Source organism: Gorilla gorilla, chromosome 5, assembly GCF_029281585.2.
Source record: "Gorilla gorilla gorilla isolate KB3781 chromosome 5, NHGRI_mGorGor1-v2.1_pri, whole genome shotgun sequence".
Classification (NCBI taxonomy): domain Eukaryota; kingdom Metazoa; phylum Chordata; class Mammalia; order Primates; family Hominidae; genus Gorilla; species Gorilla gorilla.
Window position 1 is genome coordinate 63,331,373 of NC_073229.2, and position 20,537 is coordinate 63,351,909.

Sequence of the window (20,537 nt, forward strand, 5' to 3'; positions counted from 1 at the left end):
CTGCGCAGATTTTTCCACGGGAGCGCCTCAAAGGGCAGAGGAAACTCAAGGGCTCCTTCACTATCCCTGCTCTCCCCGATCTGCTGGCATAACCCAAAACAACCCCAGGTCCCCAAAGAGAATATTTTCAAGTCTCTTGTTTTATCTGAGAATGTATGTGAATTTTATTTTAGAATATGTATGTTTTTGTTTTAATATATAAATAACGTTTTAACTTACTAATATCAGTTAAATGTCCCTCTTTAAAAACCCTTCTCCATTTGTCCACTTCTTGTATTTCATGCCTTCCTATCAGTTAGGCTTTGGTGTCTAATATATAACATCTCAACCAGTTCATAAATTTCTTTTATATTGCTTTTAATATAGACCAAGTTACCACTAGCGCAGGCCACAGGAAAATACCAGTCTGTCCTGTCTGAATTCTGGCTTTTTTGAAAGATTTACTTAGGAACAATTTATCATTTAGTTTGCAATTTTTAAAATAATCTTAATTGACCACATATGTTATCAAATAAGAGTTGGTCTTGTAGCCTCTGCCTCGCTCGCCATCTCCCCGCCACCTCCCACCCCCTCGTTTGCACATGTGTACAACCTTCTGCCAGGATGTCAGAAAATTAATTATGCCACTCCAGGCAGATACCATCGCAGGAAAGGCTCTCTCTGATTTAAGATAAGATTACCAATATCGAAGCTGTTATTTTTAGGAGGGAAAGGCTATCACTTTTAAACCTCTCTCCCTCATTTTCCTAGTTCCTTCTCTCCTAATTGTGGCTCCATGTTTTGGTAGCCATAAGTCATTAGTGGTTTTTAATTTTTCTGAAACTGAAATAAGGTCTGAAAGGGTGGATTTGTCCCTTTTTTCCTCCTTTTTTCCTTTTTTTTTTTTTGCTGGCTAATCGGAGGAACGCAACCACATCTGAAGCCACTTGGCTCATTATGAATTTCATGGAAACTGATTCTCTGAAAGTGTTTCCATATGTGTTCCCAATATATCCCATCCTCTCTAAATGGGAGCACAGACGTGTGCATGGGCTGGAAATGGCTTCAGGATGTGACAGGGCAGTCATATGACCGCCACGGCACTGTGGGTGGCCCCTTCTGAAAGACACGGTGTCCTGGGTGCTGGCCTCCTTCCTGCAGCGGATCTGGTTTCAAAGACTATCCACCCTTCCTAGGATTTAAAAAGTTCTTAATCAAGGCCTAGCAGGAAGATCTCTCTCATTTTTCCTCCCTTTTCTCTCCCCCTCCATCTTTGGCTCGTTCCTTCCCTTACTCTCCCTCCCTGTATGCATACACACTCACTCACACATCTACTGCCTGCCCCCTTTCCCTTTATAAAAGGAAATATATTCTTCCAACAATATCCTCAAAATTTGGGTGGGTTTAAGGAATGGCTGAATTTTCTGAAAATTGCCAGGTTTTTTTTTTTCTCTCTCTCTTTTTCCTTCAGCATAACATACTTTCTTAGCCTTAGGATCAGCTAGTTCTTTCAGAATTTGTGAGCATGCAGTGGAAAAGTACAATTCATTACAACACAGAAAACAAATATTTAGACTGGATAGTCGAGGGACTTTCCCTCTCTTTTGCAAAAGAATGGAGTTTGCTGGTCATTTCATTATCTTAAAATGATTTTACAATCTCATTTTGCTGGTTTCTTCTCCATCAGCATGATCCATTGCATGTCTTCTATATATGGTATATTTTCCTAATTATTATCTAATGAAATGAAAAGTGAAACTAAGTTAGTGATGGATAGTTGATCATTTTTTAGTGTGAGGGGAGAAATTCAGGGAAATTTAGAAAATTGGTCCCTTAGAACCTCAGTGTGGAAAATGCAAAGTAATATTTTGCATATAGTCTACATTTGACTTTTGGATAATGTTTATATAGCATTTCTACCTCTGTCGTGTTTGCCTCGAGACTTTGGTAGTAATTCATCTGCTTAGCAAAATTTTTTGAAGCATCTGTCTTCTCAGCACCATACTATAAGGTAGGATCTGGAAGAAGAATATGTGGTTCTTCCTCTTAATTTGCTTCCTCTTTAGTTGGAAAATGAAAATTCTTATCTAAAACCAATGATAATACTTAGGAATGTGTGCAGCAGTAAGATTTATCTACATAGATGTCCAAGGTTAGTTTGGTAAATGAAATATTATGGTAAGAATTTGTGTGCCCAGGAAATCCTTGTGTAGTGGTGAGCTTTGAGCCAGAGCTCGCTTACTTTGGTCTGGCAGAGAGAAGAGAGAAAACCATGGGTGCTGGGGAGAGCATGGGCAAAGCTCCTGTGGGTGTCCTGAGTATATAATCACTCCACCAGGAAGAGGGGCCATGCTTAGGAGCAGTGGGATATGACTTAGAAATAGGGCAGAGGACTCTGAATATGCCCATAGCCTCCTTCCTTTTCAACCCTTCATTACAGAATTGCTCAGATATGCTTTTTGAAAGGTGGCTGGCCTATGCTTGAGTAAGGGGTAATACACTCTTGTTTTAAGGCCCTGCTGCCTGTGTGACTTAAAAAGGCAGTAAGTGGAAGAATTTCCCTTTTCATGTGTGTTTTCATAGAATGCAGATCTCAGGAAGCTCAAGGCAGACCCTCTATGTTTTCCTCTGCACCCTGCATGCTCTGTCAGGGTGCAGAGGTAGAATAGAATGCTGGAGCTAGGACGGAGAACCATGTTAGAGTCTCGTGTTGCCGCTCAGATCTACCATGCCCGCAGGTTTCCATGTCTATAAAACTCATCTATAGAACTCATCTATGATTCTTGATGACTCTGACTTCTGCTTCTGTATACTAGTCTAAAAAAATTCAAACAAGATGCTAGTTTCACTCTCTGTTCCTTTAAACTATTCACTCCAAATAAAGATTATGATCTTAGTGGCAGCGATTAACCCAGGATCATAAGGAAGGACGAGTGTGCTTACCTAACAGCAGGCCATGGGTTTCTGGCCTGGCCCTCTTTCCCCTTCATCTAGTCTCCCCAGGGCTCCCTAGTGTGGATCTACACCCAGATACTGGCTGGGAGGCAGGACAGGTGCTGGGAGTGAAGAGGAAATAACAGTGGAAGCAAAGCAGAGGCATCCGTTTACTAGTGTCAACTGCTGTTTTGGGGGCTCCTGTCTGCAATGTGAGGTCAAGTGATGCAATAATGCTTGGGAATAGCTTTGAATGCTCTTTAAAGAGAGTTTTACAAGGTTTTATAGGTATGGAATGTATTTGAATTACATTTTAGGTTTGATGTCAGCATTGCTCAATGCTTTTCGTACCTTTTTCTTTTGTGTTAAAACTGTACAGAGTTATTGTACAGAGTTCCCAATCCTTAGACTCATTTACGTATTCATTTATCCATCCAACCATGCACCGACATTTTTTTTTTTCATTTTAGCCTCTTACAATGTACTAGGTTCCAAGAGGGATATGAGAGGAAAACATATTCTTTACCATCCAAAGCTGACTTTATAGTTGGAGAAAACAGACTAAGAAACAGCTAATAATTCAATAAGGGAGTGAGTAAGGGTCCAAAAGAGTGATACAGAAAATAAATGCTATTGGAACAGAAGTAAAATAGGAAATTAAATAATAGAGCTGTTGGGAAGGGGGCAGCCAAAACGTTTAAAAGGGGGAGAAGATTCTTGGTTACCAGGGGAGAGCAGCTCCACATAGGTCTTGTGTATTACATGTTCCAATAGAAAGAACTCTGAGAGGGGTTAATAAAACGTCCTTCGGATTTATTTGAGATTTGTTGAAGCAATAACTCCTACCATTTAAAAGGCCCCAATGAAGCTTTGAAGTTAACACCTCATTGCTGAGAAGTACAATGGCTCTTCATTCTGTACCTTTATCCCCTCACATAAAGTGGGCAGAGGACTCTGAATATGCCAGCATATGTTCAGTCTGGATTCAAGGCCCCCTTTCCTTTTTTCTGCCCTGACCTGCCTGCTCTGCTGGGATGTGTGAATGTACTGCACAGAGGCCAAGAGGACATGGGGCATGGGGTTTCCCAGCTGACAGCCCCAATGGCAAGTACCTGGTCTGTTATTTTGCTCAAATTCCAATTTCTTTTTTGTTCTAGAGATCTCCTTACCCATTTTCCATCAACCAACCATATTTATTGGGGGCCTAGTCAATGAGAAAATGTATGTTAAAGTAAAGGCCTTGGTAAAGGCCTACAAATGTCAAACAGGTGTGACTGTTATGAAGTTCTGAAGGGGAGGCAAAGAAGTATCAGACACTTCTCTACCCTCCACAGCTCACTCTCAGTGGGAGCCAAACGTGACTCAGGATAAGCAGCATTCGAAAGCAGTGTGTGAAAGATGCCACAGGGAGGATTCCAGGCCCTGAAAATTGAAGATCAGACATTTTGTTTGATTCCCTCTTATCTTGGTTTCACACATTTTCCACTTGAAGACCCAAGAAACCTAGTTGGGTAAAGAGAGGCTATTTCCTTTTCCCTCATAGACCTTGGGAGGAGGGGCAAGATGTTTTAATTTTTATTAGTGATTTTATTTTTATTTGTGCTCCATGGAAATTTTATTAATATATTCTTTCCTGTGTATATTAGGTTGTGAAAAATTGCTGCTGCCGCTGCTGTTACTATTTTAATGAGCAAAGTTCTTGCAGCTCTTTTTATGACAGCTACATTTGTTTGCAAGCTGTTTGGCTTTGGCTAGGGGTGTAGACAGCAGTTTTGGAATGAAATGCATCTGTAGGAAGCCAGCAGGTCCTAAGGGGATCGTACCCTTGACCTTGGTCTCATTCACATCTTGCCCTGAGCAGCTAAACTAATTGCCCATTATTTAGCAGATTAGATCAACAAGGCCTAAAAGAGTTATTAATAATATCCCAAAGATAGGAACTCTCACTGGGGCAACACTTAGGCAGTAGAAGAGTCAATTTAAGTATTTTGAGATATTTTGAGTATTTTTCATTTAGGCAAATCAACTTCTAAGATAGCAGGTGTGTATGTGTATGTAGATAGACCTGTGATCATGTTAACCAAATTCCTTAAGGGTAACTAAGATCGCATATCCTTTGTTAGAAGTCAAAGAGGTCTGTCTAGCTGTGGCTGTGATTTTGTGATATTGAGTAAATGGCTTCTTTTCTTTAGATACCAGCTTTCCTATTTGTCAAACAGGGGTTAGATTTGCGTTACCTAAGCAGCAAATTAAGAGTTTAGACTTTTCCATCAGAGTTCCTCAACCAGCATAAAGGAGTATTTGAGTACCTTGGGGGATCTCGGATCATAGCCTAAAGCTTTACAAGCGCAAAATTTTGTTGAAGTCATTTTTTATTTATCTAAAAATTCACATAAATGTTGCATTCTCCTCCACATCATATTCATGTTTATTGTATAGTGTATTATTTTCCCCAAGTTGAGTAAAACCAACCCATCAGGAAAATGCACGATGATTATCTTGGGCTTCTGGTAACTCCTGGCAGTCCCCCAGGAAGATGTAGGCACATACCATTTTGAAACTCTTCGCACCAAGTGATCTAGTGTTGGCTATAGCACTCTCAACTTCTCCACTGTTCAGCAAAGCCTAATAGCCGAATGTACTTTGTATATGGAGGAGATAACATGGATAACAGCAAAAAGAATGGACTTGTGCAAGTTGTTCCTTGCTATTTTAAAAAGGTCCCCAAACCACCTTTGGCTTTATCTATCCAGTAAGTTGTAGTCATGAGTTTTAAACTGGCTCTTGGGAGCTCTGAGGGTACCAGGCCTATCACTGGGGGAGTGGCTGAGCTTTGGTTTTATATTTAGAAAATCAGATTGGGGTTGCACTGCTTTTAGAACTCTAGGCCTTCATAATATGGACTCTTAATAAGTCAAACTTATATTTTGCTTACTTTAGTTGATGTAACATCCAGTTAGTTCTATGTTGGTAAGTTTGTGGCTACAATTTGGTTGGTGACACGAGGATGACTAGTTTAGGATACAATGTCAAAATAGCCCAAGAAGGGGTTCTAAAAGAAAACCTGAGTTCATGTACAAAACAGACATTGGAAGCACAGATACAACCTTATTCAATGAAAGAAAATTTAATGATATTATTTGCTCCTGTAACTATTATTATTTAAAAAATTTAAGATTAGGAAGGAGTTTATAGTCTTTCTTTTAAGTTTAGGATTTCTCCCACCACCTTATCATGATTATTTTATAAGGGATCTCGTATGGTACTAGAGCAAATTGTTACTCTTTCTTCCTAGAGAACATGTTGCAAAATGTTTCAGGAACATTTCTTGGTAACATAAAATGACTAAGCAAATTCCAGAAAATTCTATTGTTTGTAAGTTGAAAAATCATCCTATAATCCCTTTCAAGTCAACATTAGCGCTCTTTATCAAGAAAGAGTCCATTCTCAAGACATTAAGACTCAAATGCCTAGAAGTGATTGGTTAAAATACTGTAAACCTAGCGGAAATTTGTTGCATTGTTTTCTATAAACCATAACCAGAGCTCGTTAATTGAAAAACGAATGTCATTTTGTGTTAGCTAGCATCTATAAACCAAAAAGGTACAGTGATCCTGGCATGTGATGGGCAATAAAAACATCAGCAAAATGTATCAGGTAAAATTGAGAGGAAGGAGTGGGGAGGGGTAAATTCAAAACCATATTGGAGTTTACTGCCAGGGCCCCACATAAAGAGTTTTAATGAGTCTTCTGCATCAAAATAAGTGAAACCATACGGAATTGTAATTATTACTGCAGTGTATTTTAAGTACAGATACACCTAAGAAGCAGTTTTTACATTAACATGTCTATCTGTGTGAACTCCATACTTCTGCAGGGGGCACATGTTGGCGTTTTAAGTGCGACTTCTTTCTGATACACGCTGTTCACATTATTCTGGTTCTTCTTATATGATCTAAATATTGAACTTAATGCATACAGAAGTGCTCTGCCCATCGCTGTTAGTTCTGCCAGCTCAAGGTCACCTGGATGCCCTGCAATGCAGAGGCTGCCTGAGGAACGTCTGTGGCCTCCATTTGGCCTCTGTATTGTACGAGGCAGGGCACAAGCACTGGGCGGGGGAAATGTTATGGAGCATCTGCTCCCATTTCTGATTCTGTCATAATCGCTGTTTCCACATTTTTAAATTTAAGCTTGTCAGAATTTCGTTTTTGGGAGGAATAGGTAGAGGCTAGTTGAGGATGGAAGAATTTATAAAAAGCAGAGAGTGACTGCCTGGGCTGTCAGTTTTGGTTCTTCATCTTGAAAGTGTTTGCTTCTGGCCTTAGAAGCTGCTCACTAGCTTTTACCCTCTGCTTATGGGCCTGCAGACTCTGGGAAATACTAATGAGGGATGGGAACCTCTCTGTCTACCCCTCCCCTAAGGCTGTTGCTTCTCCTTCTCTCTTGGAATTCATAGTCATAGAACATTAGAGCTGGAAGGGAACTTAGAGCTCATCCCCCTCATTTTACAGATGATGACACTGCCACCTCTGACTTCTGCCTCTGGCCTTCCACTCTCAGTAAGAAGAGCCAGGCAGGTGAGACTTTTAACAATTGCTGGGCTGGGCAGGGCTGGGCTGGGCTGGGCTGTCTGGTTGTTACTGTCCGATTTGTGAGTTTTGTTAACCATATGTTGCTTTTAAAGAGTCACTTTTTATTACAAATGCACATCATGGCACTTAACCCTTGCATTTTGTGAAGATTATAAGCAGTGTGCATTTTAACAAAAATTAATAACCTTCAATCAGCACCTTTAAAGAAAAGTGTTCGGATTATTCCCTTAATAAACATCGTAATATCCAAGAACAAGGTCTGAATAAAAATGAGGTGAAGGAGTACCCATTCATTAAAGTCCTCAAGAATTGTTTAGTGCTTTCCTTTATAGCTAAAAGCTGTAGGAGAAACAAATATATGAGATCTGAATAATCAAAATATTTTAGAAGGGAACAATATCTTAACAAGAGCACTGGTATTAGAAAAGGGCTTGTCACAATTCTGTCAATTCTAGAAAAATAATAATAAACCCAATCTTTAAAGGTCACAACTACAAGATTCTAGCATTTCAGAAAACTAATTTCCACATGAAATGGTTTATAACGGTGGTTTCATAACTTAGGCACCAGAAACATCTATTAAGGAGGCCTACTGTTAGCTTTAGAAGTGAAAGGACTTCATGTTTTAGGGGAAAACCATCTTTGCCTTCAGGTTACTGCTTCAAGTTGACCTGAAGCTGGTTCTGTAGGATGTGGTGCTGGGGCCTGGGAGACGGGTGGGGAGTGCCCTCCTCTTAATCTCCTCTAGGCAGCGAGCCTCTCACAAAAGCTACTGTTAGCACCTGGTCTAAATCAGGTCACAAGTCTCCCATCAAGACTTGAAATCAATGATTCCTAAGGTACCAAGCCCCCTTGTGCCTCCTAACTCCCACTTTCAAAACCGACTGATCTAGTAGCTTATGACCCTCCCTATCCACCCCCAGAGAAGTTATGAGTTTCTGGTTTGATTTCACTGTTGCTAAGATGAGACCTCTGACAAGATTTTAAATTCTTTAAAGGCGTTAAAGGAAATGATAGGAACATGATAGGATATCTTTTTGATGTTCCTTCATTGATGAAAGAGCCTACCAAGAGTAAATAACAGTAAGACATTATTTTGGAATTTCTTTATATTGAGTTGAGGAAAATAAACTTGTCTGACAGTAAAAATTTCACTTCAAATATCTAAAGTGCAACGAGAAACAAAAAGAGAAAAAAAATCCATGAGGATTTGGTTTTAAAGTCTGGTGAGTGAACCTATGTGATCAGAGTGTTGGGTTGGTTTACACATTGACCTGGCACACATGTGGGTTTTTAAAGCCCTCTGGGATTCTCTGGGGGTGAAGAACTTAAGGATCAATGCTGTTAAGACTGCAAAGTGGGGGAAAAAGACTGTAAAGTGACTGGTGCATTTGAAGGTCTGTCTGTGGCTTGCTGTTCCTTTATGGGAAAGCTAAAGTTTTCTTTTTTTTTTTCTTGTAACAATTCTATCATTATTTTAATTGATATTTACAGATTTTTCCCTCCATCTTCTGTTATAATTTTTAGGTGCTTCAGAACTGGGCCCTTTTTCAGACCCCAGGCAGTTCCCAAGCATTTCATCCCTCACTGAGAGCCGCTTCTCCAACCCACGAATGCACTATCCAGCCACCTTTACTTACACCCCGCCAGTCACCTCAGGCATGTCCCTCGGTATGTCCGCCACCACTCACTACCACACCTACCTGCCACCACCCTACCCAGGCTCTTCCCAAAGCCAGAGTGGACCCTTCCAGACCAGCAGCACTCCATATCTCTACTATGGCACTTCGTCAGGATCCTATCAGTTTCCCATGGTGCCGGGGGGAGACCGGTCTCCTTCCAGAATGCTTCCGCCATGCACCACCACCTCGAATGGCAGCACGCTATTAAATCCAAATTTGCCTAACCAGAATGATGGTGTTGACGCTGATGGAAGCCACAGCAGTTCCCCAACTGTTTTGAATTCTAGTGGCAGAATGGATGAATCTGTTTGGCGACCATATTGAAATTCCTCAGCAGTGGCCCAGTGGTATCTGGGGGCCACATCCCACACGTATCAATATATACATATATAGAGAGAGTGCATATATATGTATATCGATTAGCTATCTACAAAGTGCCTATTTTTTAGAAGATTTTTCATTCACTCACTCAGTCATGATCTTGCAGCCGTAAGAGGGTAGATATTGAGAAGCAGAAGGCTCAAGAGAGACAATTGCAATCGAGCTTCAGATTGTTTACTATTTAAGATGTACTTTTACAAAGGAACAAAGAAGGGAAAAGGTATTTTTGTTTTTGTTGTTTGGTCTGTTATCATCAATAACCTGTTCGTATGCCAATTCAGAGAGGTGGACTCCAGGTTCAGGAGGGAGAAGAGCAAAGCCGCTTCCTCTCTGTGCTTTGAAACTTCACACCCTCAAGGTGGCAGCTGTGTATGGACCAGTGCCCTCCGCAGACAGCTCACAAAACCAGTTGAGGTGCACTAAAGGGACATGAGGTAGAATGGACGCTTCCATCACAGTACCATCATTCAGAATAACTCTTCCAATTTCTGCTTTCAGACATGCTGCAGGTCCTCATCTGAACTGTTGGGTTCGTTTTTTTTTTTTCCTGCTCTAAGAAAGTGACTTCAAAAATAACTGATCAGGATAGATTATTTTATTTTACTTTTTAACACTCCTTCTCCCCTTTTCCCACTGAACCAAAAAGAAATCCCATCCCTAAAACCTGCCTTCTCCTTTTATGCAAAACTGAAAATGGCAATACATTATTATAGCCATAATGGTATAGATAGTGTTTGCGTTTGGCTATGTGTTATTTGTTTTCTTTTTTTTTAAATTATGAATATGTGTAAAATCTGAGGTAACTTGCTAACGTGAATGGTCATATAACTTTAAAGATATATTTATAATTATTTAATGACATTTGGACCCTTGAAACATTTCTTAGTGTATTGATATGTTGACTTCGGTCTCTAAAAGTGCTCTTTATTAAATAACAAATTTCTTCAGTGGTCTAGAGCCATATCTGAAATATTGCTAAGCAATTTCAGTTCATCCAGGCACAATGTGATTTTAAAAAATACTTCCATCTCCAAATATTTTAGATATAGATTGTTTTTGTGATGTATGAAGGAAATGTTATGTTTAGTTCTTTCAGATCTTTGAATGCCTCTAACACAGCTTTGCCTTCTAAAGCAGTAATTAGGGATTTAAAAAACAACCTTTAGCCCTTTATCAGCATGAAATGCTGGAGTGATGTGGTTTTCTAATTTCTTTGGGGTAATTATGACTCTTGTCATATTAAAAAGACAAGCACAAGTAAATCATTGAACTACAGAAAAATGTTCTGTGGTTTCATAGTTAAGCAAAACTCTAAATCGCCAGGCTTCATAGCAAAGACATAGTCAGCTAAAAGCCGCACATGTGGATAGAGGGTTCAATTATGAGACACCTAGTACAGAAGAGCAAAATTGCACCAGGGATTCTTAACCAACCAGCCTTACCAAACAACACAACAGGGGAACCCCAATCTGCCTTACCCAAGGCCCCACTGGCAGCTTTCCACAGAATTTGCATTTAGAGGAGCAGAATGACATCACTGTCCTTTGGGAGTAGGTCCTCTGAAAAGGCAGCCAGGTTCCAGCAGGTAGCTGAGCTGAGAGGACATATGGCCCACGGGGACCTACAGACAGCCTTTGACATTTGTATTTCTTACAATGGAGGGCCAAGGAGGGCAAGGGGGTGTGGAGTTTGGTGTCTACTAGTGTGTACGAATTTGAGCTAGAGTCCTTCTGTGGCATGCACTTTGACCACTCCTGGCAGTCACATGGCAGATTTCCAAGTGCAAATCCTTAATCCAAACAAGGATCATCTAATGACACCACCAGGCCAATCCCTGCTCTCCTCCCCGAAAAGTCAGGGTCCCTTCATTGGAATCTTCCACCCACCCAAGCAGAATTTAGCAGAGATTTGCCTTCAAACCCTAACGGCCCCCTTGTTCTCTGGTCCTTCTCAAACCCACCTTTGTAGGCCACCCAGCATTGCAGGACAGCGTGTGGGGCAGCTGGACCTGTGCTTCCTGCCTGGGAGTCTCCCTTGGAATTCATCCTGACTCCTTCTAATAAAAATGGATGGGAAAGCAAAACACTTTGCCTTCTAAAGGCCGTATACCAAGTATGCTTAGATAAATAAGCCACTTTTCTATTACTTAAGTAAGATGGAAGTAGTAATTGATACTATTTATTGTTTGTGTGTGGTAGCTTGAAGCACACCACTGTCCATTTATTTGTAAGTGTAAAATATGTGTGTTTGTTTCAGCAGCACTTAAAAAAGCCAGTGTCTGGTTACACATTTCAATTTTAATTAATTGACATAAAAATGCTACCGCCAGTGCCAGCTGCATCCTATTTAATTAAAAAGGTACTATATTTGTACATTATTTTTTAATGTTAAAAGGGCTTTTTTAAGTTTACAGGACACATACCGAGTGACTTTAGGGATGCTTTTGTGTTGAAATGTTACTATAGTGGCTGCAGGCAGCAACCCAGAAACACTTTAGAAGCTTTTTTTCCTTGGGAAAAATTCAAGCACTTCTTCCCTCCATCCTCACTCCAACCACCCCAATGGGGGTAATTCACATTTCTTAGAACAAATTCTGCCCTTTTTTGGTCTAGGGATTAAAATTTTGTTTTTCTTTCTTTCTTTTTTTTTTTTTTCACTGAACCCTTAATTTGCACTGGGTCATGTGTTTGATTTGTGATTTCAAGACCAAAGCAAAGTCTTACTACTACTGTGGAACCATGTACTAGTTCCTGGGAATTAAAATAGCATGGTTCTCTTTGTAGCACAAACATTGCTGGAATTTGCAGTCTTATCAATGCAGCCACATTTTTATCCATTTCAGTTGTCTCACAAATTTTAACCCATATCAGAGTTCCAGAACAGGTACCACAGCTTTGGTTTTAGATTAGTGGAATAACATTCAGCCCAGAACTGAGAAACTCAACAGATTATCGTTTGCTCTTTGGACGGTCTCACTGCCTCTCCCTTGCCAGGACCCTTTCAAAATGAGCAGAGAAGTCCACACCATTAGGGACCATCTGTGATAAATTCAGAAGGGAGGAGATGTGTGTACAGCTTTAAGGATTCCCTCCATTCCGAGGAAAGGGACTGGCCCAGAATCCAGGTTAATACATGGAAACACGAAGCATTAGCAAAAGTAATAATTATACCTATGGTATTTGAAAGAACAATAATAAAAGACACTTCTTCCAAACCTTGAATTTGTTGTTTTTAGAAAACGAATGCATTTAAAAAATATTTTCTATGTGAGAATTTTTTAGATGTGTGTTTACTTCATGTTTACAAATAACTGTTTGCTTTTTAATGCAGTACTTTGAAATATATCAGCCAAAACCATAACTTACAATAATTTCTTAGGTATTCTGAATAAAATTCCATTTCTTTTGGATATGCTTTACCATTCTTAGGTTTCTGTGGAACAAAAATATTTGTAGCATTTTGTGTAAATACAAGCTTTCATTTTTATTTTTTCCAATTGCTATTGCCCAAGAATTGCTTTCCATGCACATATTGTAAAAATTCCGCTTTGTGCCACAGGTCATGATTGTGGATGAGTTTACTCTTAACTTCAAAGGGACTATTTGTATTGTATGTTGCAACTGTAAATTGAATTATTTGGCATTTTTCTCATGATTGTAATATTAATTTGAAGTTTGAATTTAATTTTCAATAAAATGGCTTTTTTGGTTTTGTTATGTGTGTACCTTGGGTCTTTTCTTGTTCACGGTTTCTCCCTAGTCTGATGTCTACTCCTGCTTACACCTGGGCACTGTTTGGTCTTAGGACTTGCCAGGGCTAGTTAAGAGAAGAGATGCTATATTACTGGGGAGAAGAAAAAAAATCTTGGTAAACGGTGTCTTCTTGTTTTGTCCTATTCCTAGAGAGGGGTGGGCAAAGAATCTAGCAGTGAACTCACTTCGTTACTAGCTTGTGTCTGAAGGAAGGAGTGCTCACCTCATCCTTGAGTAAGGCCATTTATTCCAACTGGGGGACCTATCAGGCGTATAGATGCAGTCTCGATGGCTTCATGATTCTAATCTCTGAGAACATGAACAGGGACACCCAAGTGAACCTCTGGCTATCAACAGAAGATCTCGGGCAGCCCAGATATAGGCTAGTCTGTTTTCCTTTCCACATCTCTTTTGGGTTCTTAAAAATAAAGTCAACCAAAGCCCAAGGATGAGTAAAAATGGACCTTGGCCTGGAGGGCTATAGCCTCAGAAGAATTCTCCTAGTGAACATAACTATAGTTTGGAGATTTTTTTTTTCCCTTGGCCATTGTTTATTTTTGGTAAGTCCCCCCCCTTGTGATAAGGTTGAAGGCCTGGGGTAGAAAGGTTGCTTTCTCTGTGTCCTATGCTTTCTGAATGCTTTGGCTCACCACAATTCTAAAATAGGGACCCAGGAAATCATGGTGCAGAGAAGGTCAGCCAGTGGCCAAGCTGACCCACATCACAGGGAGAGTTAGAGACCTTGAAGATCTGCTCATTCTTAACCCTTTGGCACTATTTTCTAAGAAATCTTGGAAATAGTTAAATTCCAAGAATAGGAAATGTCCTGAAACCACTTGGGTGAGCTTAAGCCAGGGAACTTGTCTGCAACTCTGAGGATGTAGATTTATTTATTTAAAAAAAAATCAAACATCTGTGTGACTTTAAAGGGCATTCACAAGGGAGGTGGTCACAGTGGCTTTCTTTCTGTCTCCAGTTTTCTCCATCAGGATGGTCTAGGGCAAATCCCTTTATTCCTCTGTGTCTCAGTTTCTTGGTTTATGAAAAGGCATTGGGCTAGATCTTGGCACTATTGACATTTCAGACTGGGTAATTCTTTTTGTGTGTGTGTGTCAGAGATGCTATCCTGTGTATTGTAGGATGTTTAGCAGCATTCCTAGCCTCTACCCACTAAATGTTAGTAGCACCTCCCTAGTTAGGACAATCAAAAATGTCTCCAGATGTTGCCAAATGGTCCCTGGGTGGCAAGATCACCACCAATTGAGAACCACTGAGCTAGAGGCTTTATTGACAGAACTGATATAAGAATACATTGCTTATTAAATCAGAGTAGCCAGGCAGAGGCTGAGGGACTTCCCAGTGATGGCTACACCTCAACCTTTTCCATCCCTTCACTTGATGGCACCCCAAGATTTGGATGTATCGTGAGGGCTGCTGTTGGCTTTTTCGTCTGCACCTCTTCACTCCTCTCTGCAACATGGGCTGTGCAGCCAGTGAACAGCCCAGCTGTGGGGCTTTGTTAAGCCTGGATTGGTTGGCCATATTTATCATGGCCTGTTTCTCACTGAAACGGCAGGCGGAAGAAGAAAGCAATTTCTGCAGTGTTTTTGACCCCTGGTGTCCCCTATCCCCCAAATATTTAACCATCAGGCATTTCTGCAAGAGTGGGTGTTTCCTGTTAACTCAATCCCAGCCGGGACTGGCCCAATAAACACCTCAGGTCTCTGTCACAGAGTTTATTTGGCTGGGAAATGGGTATTGCCATGTAAACAGGAAGGCCCCTGAAGTTATTATCTACAGACGCAGTGGAAGAGCCGCATGTTTATATTTATGGGACTTGAAAACAGTATGAAAGGCAAGGGAGGATGTCAGGGAAGCCCTCATTGGCAGTCAGTGAGAGCAGGTCCTACAGCTCTTTATTAGTTAATTTTTCATTCTCTCTGGAAACGGTTGGTAAACAATAATGACCTAGCCAAGAGCCACTGCAGAAATGGAGGTACTGGCTTGCCTGTACCTAGATTACCAGGTTAACAATAAGCAATGCTATCAGTTGGCCTCTCTGTCCTAACTATTCGAAAATTATTTTAGAGACCAGTCCTAGGAAGCAACAATTTGGAGGTATCTAAAAAGGATGCTTATGAAACAGTGTCACCATCTCTAAGTTCTTCCGGGGAAGTGGAGGACAACTCAACTGACTGCTCCAGTTGCAGTGAGTGTGGGCCAGCTCACCTGTGAAAATCCCAAGCAAACTCTCATGCATTCACTCCTTAGTCAGTTTCTGTGAGGCTGGAAAGGACATCTTCATGCAAGAGTTCATAACACCTGAGCTGTCCAGGTATTGGTACTGGGAATCAGGCTTACACCCTAGGCCTATGCACCCCAGGTATACTCCAAATTGCTCCCAACCCATCTCGGCTCTTCCATTGTCTCTCTCCTCTGGCCCGGAAAAGGTGCTTAAGAAAGGCCAGGTAGGAACCAGTATGTGGAGAGCTGATACTCTTGATTTAAACTCTGGGTTCTGAGCAAAGGCAAGGGAGTCTTTCCTTCCTCACCACCATTGCTGTGGACCCTGAGAAGCCTCTTTGTGTCTTCCCAGGGGCTTCTCAGTGGTAGCTATTCAATCAGGAGGCCTTGGAAAGGAAATTTTAAAAAGTTATGAATCAAAACTTACCAAGGAAAAGGATCCAGTGAAGACGCAAAGGGTAATACACCAGGGATATGTGTGTGTGTGGGCGTGTGTGTGGTGTATGAGTGTGTGTGGGGGGGTGTATGTATGTGTGTGTATATGTGTCTGTGGTGCATGTGTGTATGTGTATTTATGTGTGTGGTGCATGTGTGTATGTGTGTGGTGTGTATGTGCACGTGTATGTGTATGTGTGTGTATATGTGTATACGTGTGTGTGTGGTGTGTGTCTGTGTGTATGTGTGCGTGTGTGGTGTGTGTCTGTGTGTATGTGTGCATGTGTGGTGTGTGTATGTGTGTATATGTGTGTGGTGTGTGTGTGGTGTGTATGTGTGTGGTGTGTGTGCATGTGTGTGTGTGGTGTGTGTATGTGTGTGTGGTGTGTATGTGTGGTGTGTGTGTGCATGTGTATGTGTGTGTATATGTGTGTGGTGTGTGTGTGCATGTGTATGTATGTGCATGTGTGTATATATGTGTGGTGTGTGTGTGTGTGTGTGTGTGTGGTGTGGTGTATGTGTGTATGTGTGTATATGTGTATGCACACACAGGTATGTGTGTGCCTGAAGGGAGGGAGGGAGGAGGGTGAAGTTTGGAAAGGGTACCTGAACAGCCACCCACTCAGAGAAAGATGGGGCTCACCACCCCCGCACATGTACTCAGGAGACACAGTGTTTCTTGGCCTCAGTTTTTTATTTCTGCAAATTCTTCAAAAAAAAAAAAAAAAGTACTGCCTTTATCCCACAAGTGATAAAGAAACAATTACTTGTCTTCAAATAGGTTACTGGGACAAGGGACACTGGATGCCCCTTGATATGTCAATTAAGGGAGCAGGGAGAAGCTAACATTTAAGGAATTTTTAGTAATTTTTTTAAAGCTATTATTCAAAAGTTTGTGACTCAATCCAGCCCTGCTATTCAGATATGCTCAGCCATTTGGGAAGCAGAGGGATCAAATTTCTGGAAACACATTTAACATTTACCAAAATGTCTTTTAATTCGTTTCTTATTATCTTGTTGCATTGATGTCAGGCCACTTAGTGGGGTTTTCTGCAAAACTTGCTTCCTGTTTGAGCATTGCAGACATAGCTCACTTCTTGATTGCTATCTATTCTTTCCAGGTCATTCTGTCCCACTCCGTAGCCAATAAAAAGGGAAGAATTTCCCCCACCTGCTATTCTTATAAAGAAATCAAGGACATAGAGCAAAATGCTTTTAACAAAAAGGCAAAATTCTTCCACATAAGCCCTTCAGGGAGTAGCTCTTGGAGCAGTAACATTAAATGGGACCGGAACACAAAAGCGCACAGGTTCATGTGGCCTTAGGAAATTTCTCTGGGAGGACCAAAAGTACTAGAGTTAACCCGAATGTGGAAAATGGAAATAGGATAGAGTGAGCTTCGTGGAATTAGAGATACAGTATATAATGGCAGAAACTAAGGGTGTTTTTGAGAGATGGGAATGCCAAGAACACCCGAAACACAATTGGATGATGGATTGATAGAAAAGTACAAATTTATTTAAAAGCAGCGAAAAGCAGATAACAAAACCATGTGACATGTAGAATTGTGGCACGATTAATAAAACAGTGTTAGGATTTAAATCACCTTCGACATCCTTTCTTTCCTAAACCAAGTCACCTATGTATCCTAACTCCATCTATCTCCAGCAGTGAAATAGTTGGACCAATTTCACTTTCTGTTTCTCTGTGAGTTTCCCTTCATTCTTCTGCCCCCAGATGAGAGGAGCGTTTTGCGGGATCATTATTTATCCCAGAAATGCTTCAGCCTGATTTTGTTCTCCCTAACTATCATTTAGTATTTAAAATCCTAGAAATCACAATGACTTTACTCTTTTTTTAGTAGAGTGCTTAAAGAGTCTTTGTGTGTGTAGATTTGGGGGCGTAGAACATTTGGCTCCTTGCAGAAATCTTATTTATGGCTTCACAGATGAGAAATACACAGATTATTACTGAATACGATTCTCAACCACACCTTCTGGAGCACAAACTGTGAGCTCAGGTTGTGCAGGGAAAGATTGGTGAACCAACCGTCATTCCTCGTGGGCATGAGAGGGAGAGAAGGATCCAAGGAGAAAGCAAGTTTGAACTTCAGCAAGGAGTTAAGTGGTTAATAGGAACTCAGTTTTTTTTATTGGCTAATAAAACCTCTCAGCGTTTTTCATATTATATGGTCCCTTCAGGCTCCTAGCCCAATGGCTTAAAAAAAGGGAAAGACAAAAACAACAACAAAAAGCTGGAGCCTAAATACCAATGCAGTCCCAGTCTTGTTTACTTTTTCATTTCCGCAGTTGTAAAAAAAAAAAAAAAAATTCCTCTGGTAGTTCAACTTTATCATAGGAATTGCAGGAACGGACCGGTGTTTGAACAACTCCAGTCATTCCTGCCTCCCAGTGAAAGGAAAAAATATGCTCTGTCTGTGTGTGCCTGTTTCAGAAAAAAAGTTGACCACGCTGCAAATGATGGATGCATCAGGAAATCTTAAAATGAAAGCAGGGGTGGAAGGAGGGAGCGCAGATATTGAACTGAAACACATCTCTGGAATCCTGAATGCAAATGATCTCTGTCCTTTTATTGCCAGTGGTGCTGTTCTCCCAACAGAGCAGGATGTTCTTGTTTTTAATAATAGCCAGGCCAGATGCTAAATTCTCCTCAGCAACATGCTGTATAAGTGAGAAGGCAAACAGCTGATTCCTGTTAAGACGAACACCAGGAGAATAAGCCAGAAAGTATGAGAGTTCTCTGGAGGTTTTTGCTTTGTAAACCCCTGTTTGGCAGAAAGATCACAGAATCTGAACTGAAAACACAGTGTGTCCCCTGCACCCGTTCCTCGGCGGAGCTGCTTGCTGGGGGCCTTTGAGCCTCTCGCCTTCGCCATCCAGCCCTTTTCTAAGCTGTCCAGAAGACGAGCTCACAGGTTTCCCAAGAGGGAAAGTTGGAAGCCCTGAGCCCTTTGACTTTTAATGACTGTAGAAAAATACTCAATAGGAGGATTTTTTTTTTACTCGTTCCTTGCCGTAAAAAATAGCGAAATCCTGAACACGAGCCAGTATTTTTAAATGGCATCTTTGTTCCATCTTTTTCACTACCTTCTTCCCCCTGTCAGAGTCCATCAAATCCCTCAGATACTATTCCTTTCAGAATAAGCCACACATGCAAGATGCTGCTTTCTTCTTTCCCAGGGAGCTGCCAGAGCCTGTGTGGTGTTCTGTGCGGCTGGGCTGACCAGATCAGTCAGTGACCAGGCTGCACGCCGCTGCTAGCTCATGCCACCTCCAAATGCTGCCCTGAAGGCCCTTCCTGGAGAGCAGGGGTACCCTGTGGAAGGGGTCTGCAGAATGTTGTCTTCCAGTCATTCCTGGGGGCTTTGCTTCCAAGGCCTGCAGGAAAGTGAGCGAGAGAAGAAGGGGATGTTAGGAGGAGGTTGAGAGGCTCGCCCCAAAAATAAGTTCCCCAAAGACCCCTTTCATTACCTTTCCTGTTCACATCATCCTCCTAAACCCTCATACTTTCTCTCTCCAACTGCCACATCCTCCCCTGAAATGCAGAAAGTGCACATTATCCTTTCTATTTTGTCCTCCCTAGCTGTCCTTGAAGTTCACTTGGCCTTGATCTCACTAGTATGAACATCCTGGGGGGAAAGGAATGGGAGCCAAAGATGATTTTCCTCCTTCCCTACTTAGGATGGCACTGAAGCCCATTGTTTTAATGTCCTTTTGAGGAGAAGTCAGATTTGGTACCAGTAGCATGATCACATATGTACCTGGCACTTTTCTTAATGTTTCACGTGCCTTATCTTAATCTTCCCAGCAACTTATGAAGAAGTTAGTACTGTGTTTATCCCCATTTTACTGATAGGAAAACTGAGGTTCAGACTTGTCCAAGGTTATACAGCTATTAAGACTCAAGTCTAGATCTGCTTGATACCAGAGACTATGTTCCTAAGCTCAAACTTTGGGCACAATCTCTTTATCATCTGTATAATGGAGGTTCTGAGAAGTAAATGAATTAATGAGATCTAAAAATGCCCAGCAAAGTGTGTGGCACATAATAGATGTAAACTAGATGGTACGTATTATTATTGTTGATAATAATTAAGATTGTTTTTAAAAGCATAAATAAAATTTTCAATTAGTTGGAATCACAACAGAGCTGAAGCCGGAAGTGGAAGATTTTTAAAAAATGCTATTTTAACATTTTTAAAAATGTTGCTCTTTGACAGAGGTTTTTTTCCTATATATTTTATAAACTATTTTTCTACTGAACATTAAGGTTCAGGCTGTTACAACAGCCATTAGTCCATTTCATTAAGGTTAAGTTTGGCAGTTGGCTTGCTATGGGCTGCTTCCCTAGGGAACCCGGAGATATCGTATCACGTAAACCATGAATGGAATACATCAACACCTTCAGAACAAGAATGTTGACCTTACCCCCATCCCAGTCCTCAATCTGTAGTCTCTTCCAAGGTTTTCCATGTAGGTATGTTGTGTTTTGTGTGAACATTGTCACTGAAAATG

General features: G+C 41.0%; 1 protein-coding gene across 9 annotated transcripts in view; it reads left to right on the forward strand.

Annotated features, from left to right (window-relative positions):
• The window catches only part of RUNX2 (RUNX family transcription factor 2), a 344,752-nt gene that overhangs the window by 212,389 nt on the left and 111,826 nt on the right, over nucleotides 1-20,537 (forward strand). For 3 of the 9 annotated variants that reach the window (XM_063707637.1, XM_063707640.1, XM_004044127.5), the window contains 2 exons: nucleotides 7,428-7,493; nucleotides 9,036-13,287. The exons of 3 other annotated variants lie outside the window; for them this stretch is intronic. In XM_063707637.1, coding sequence (XP_063563707.1) covers nucleotides 7,428-7,493; nucleotides 9,036-9,514 — 545 coding nt within the window. In that variant the 3' untranslated portion in view covers nucleotides 9,515-13,287. Of the gene's footprint in view, nucleotides 1-7,427; nucleotides 7,494-9,035; nucleotides 13,288-20,537 lie in introns of those variants that run through there. 3 more of the 9 variants (XM_063707639.1, XM_004044126.5, XM_055389772.2) reach the window with 1 other exon arrangement.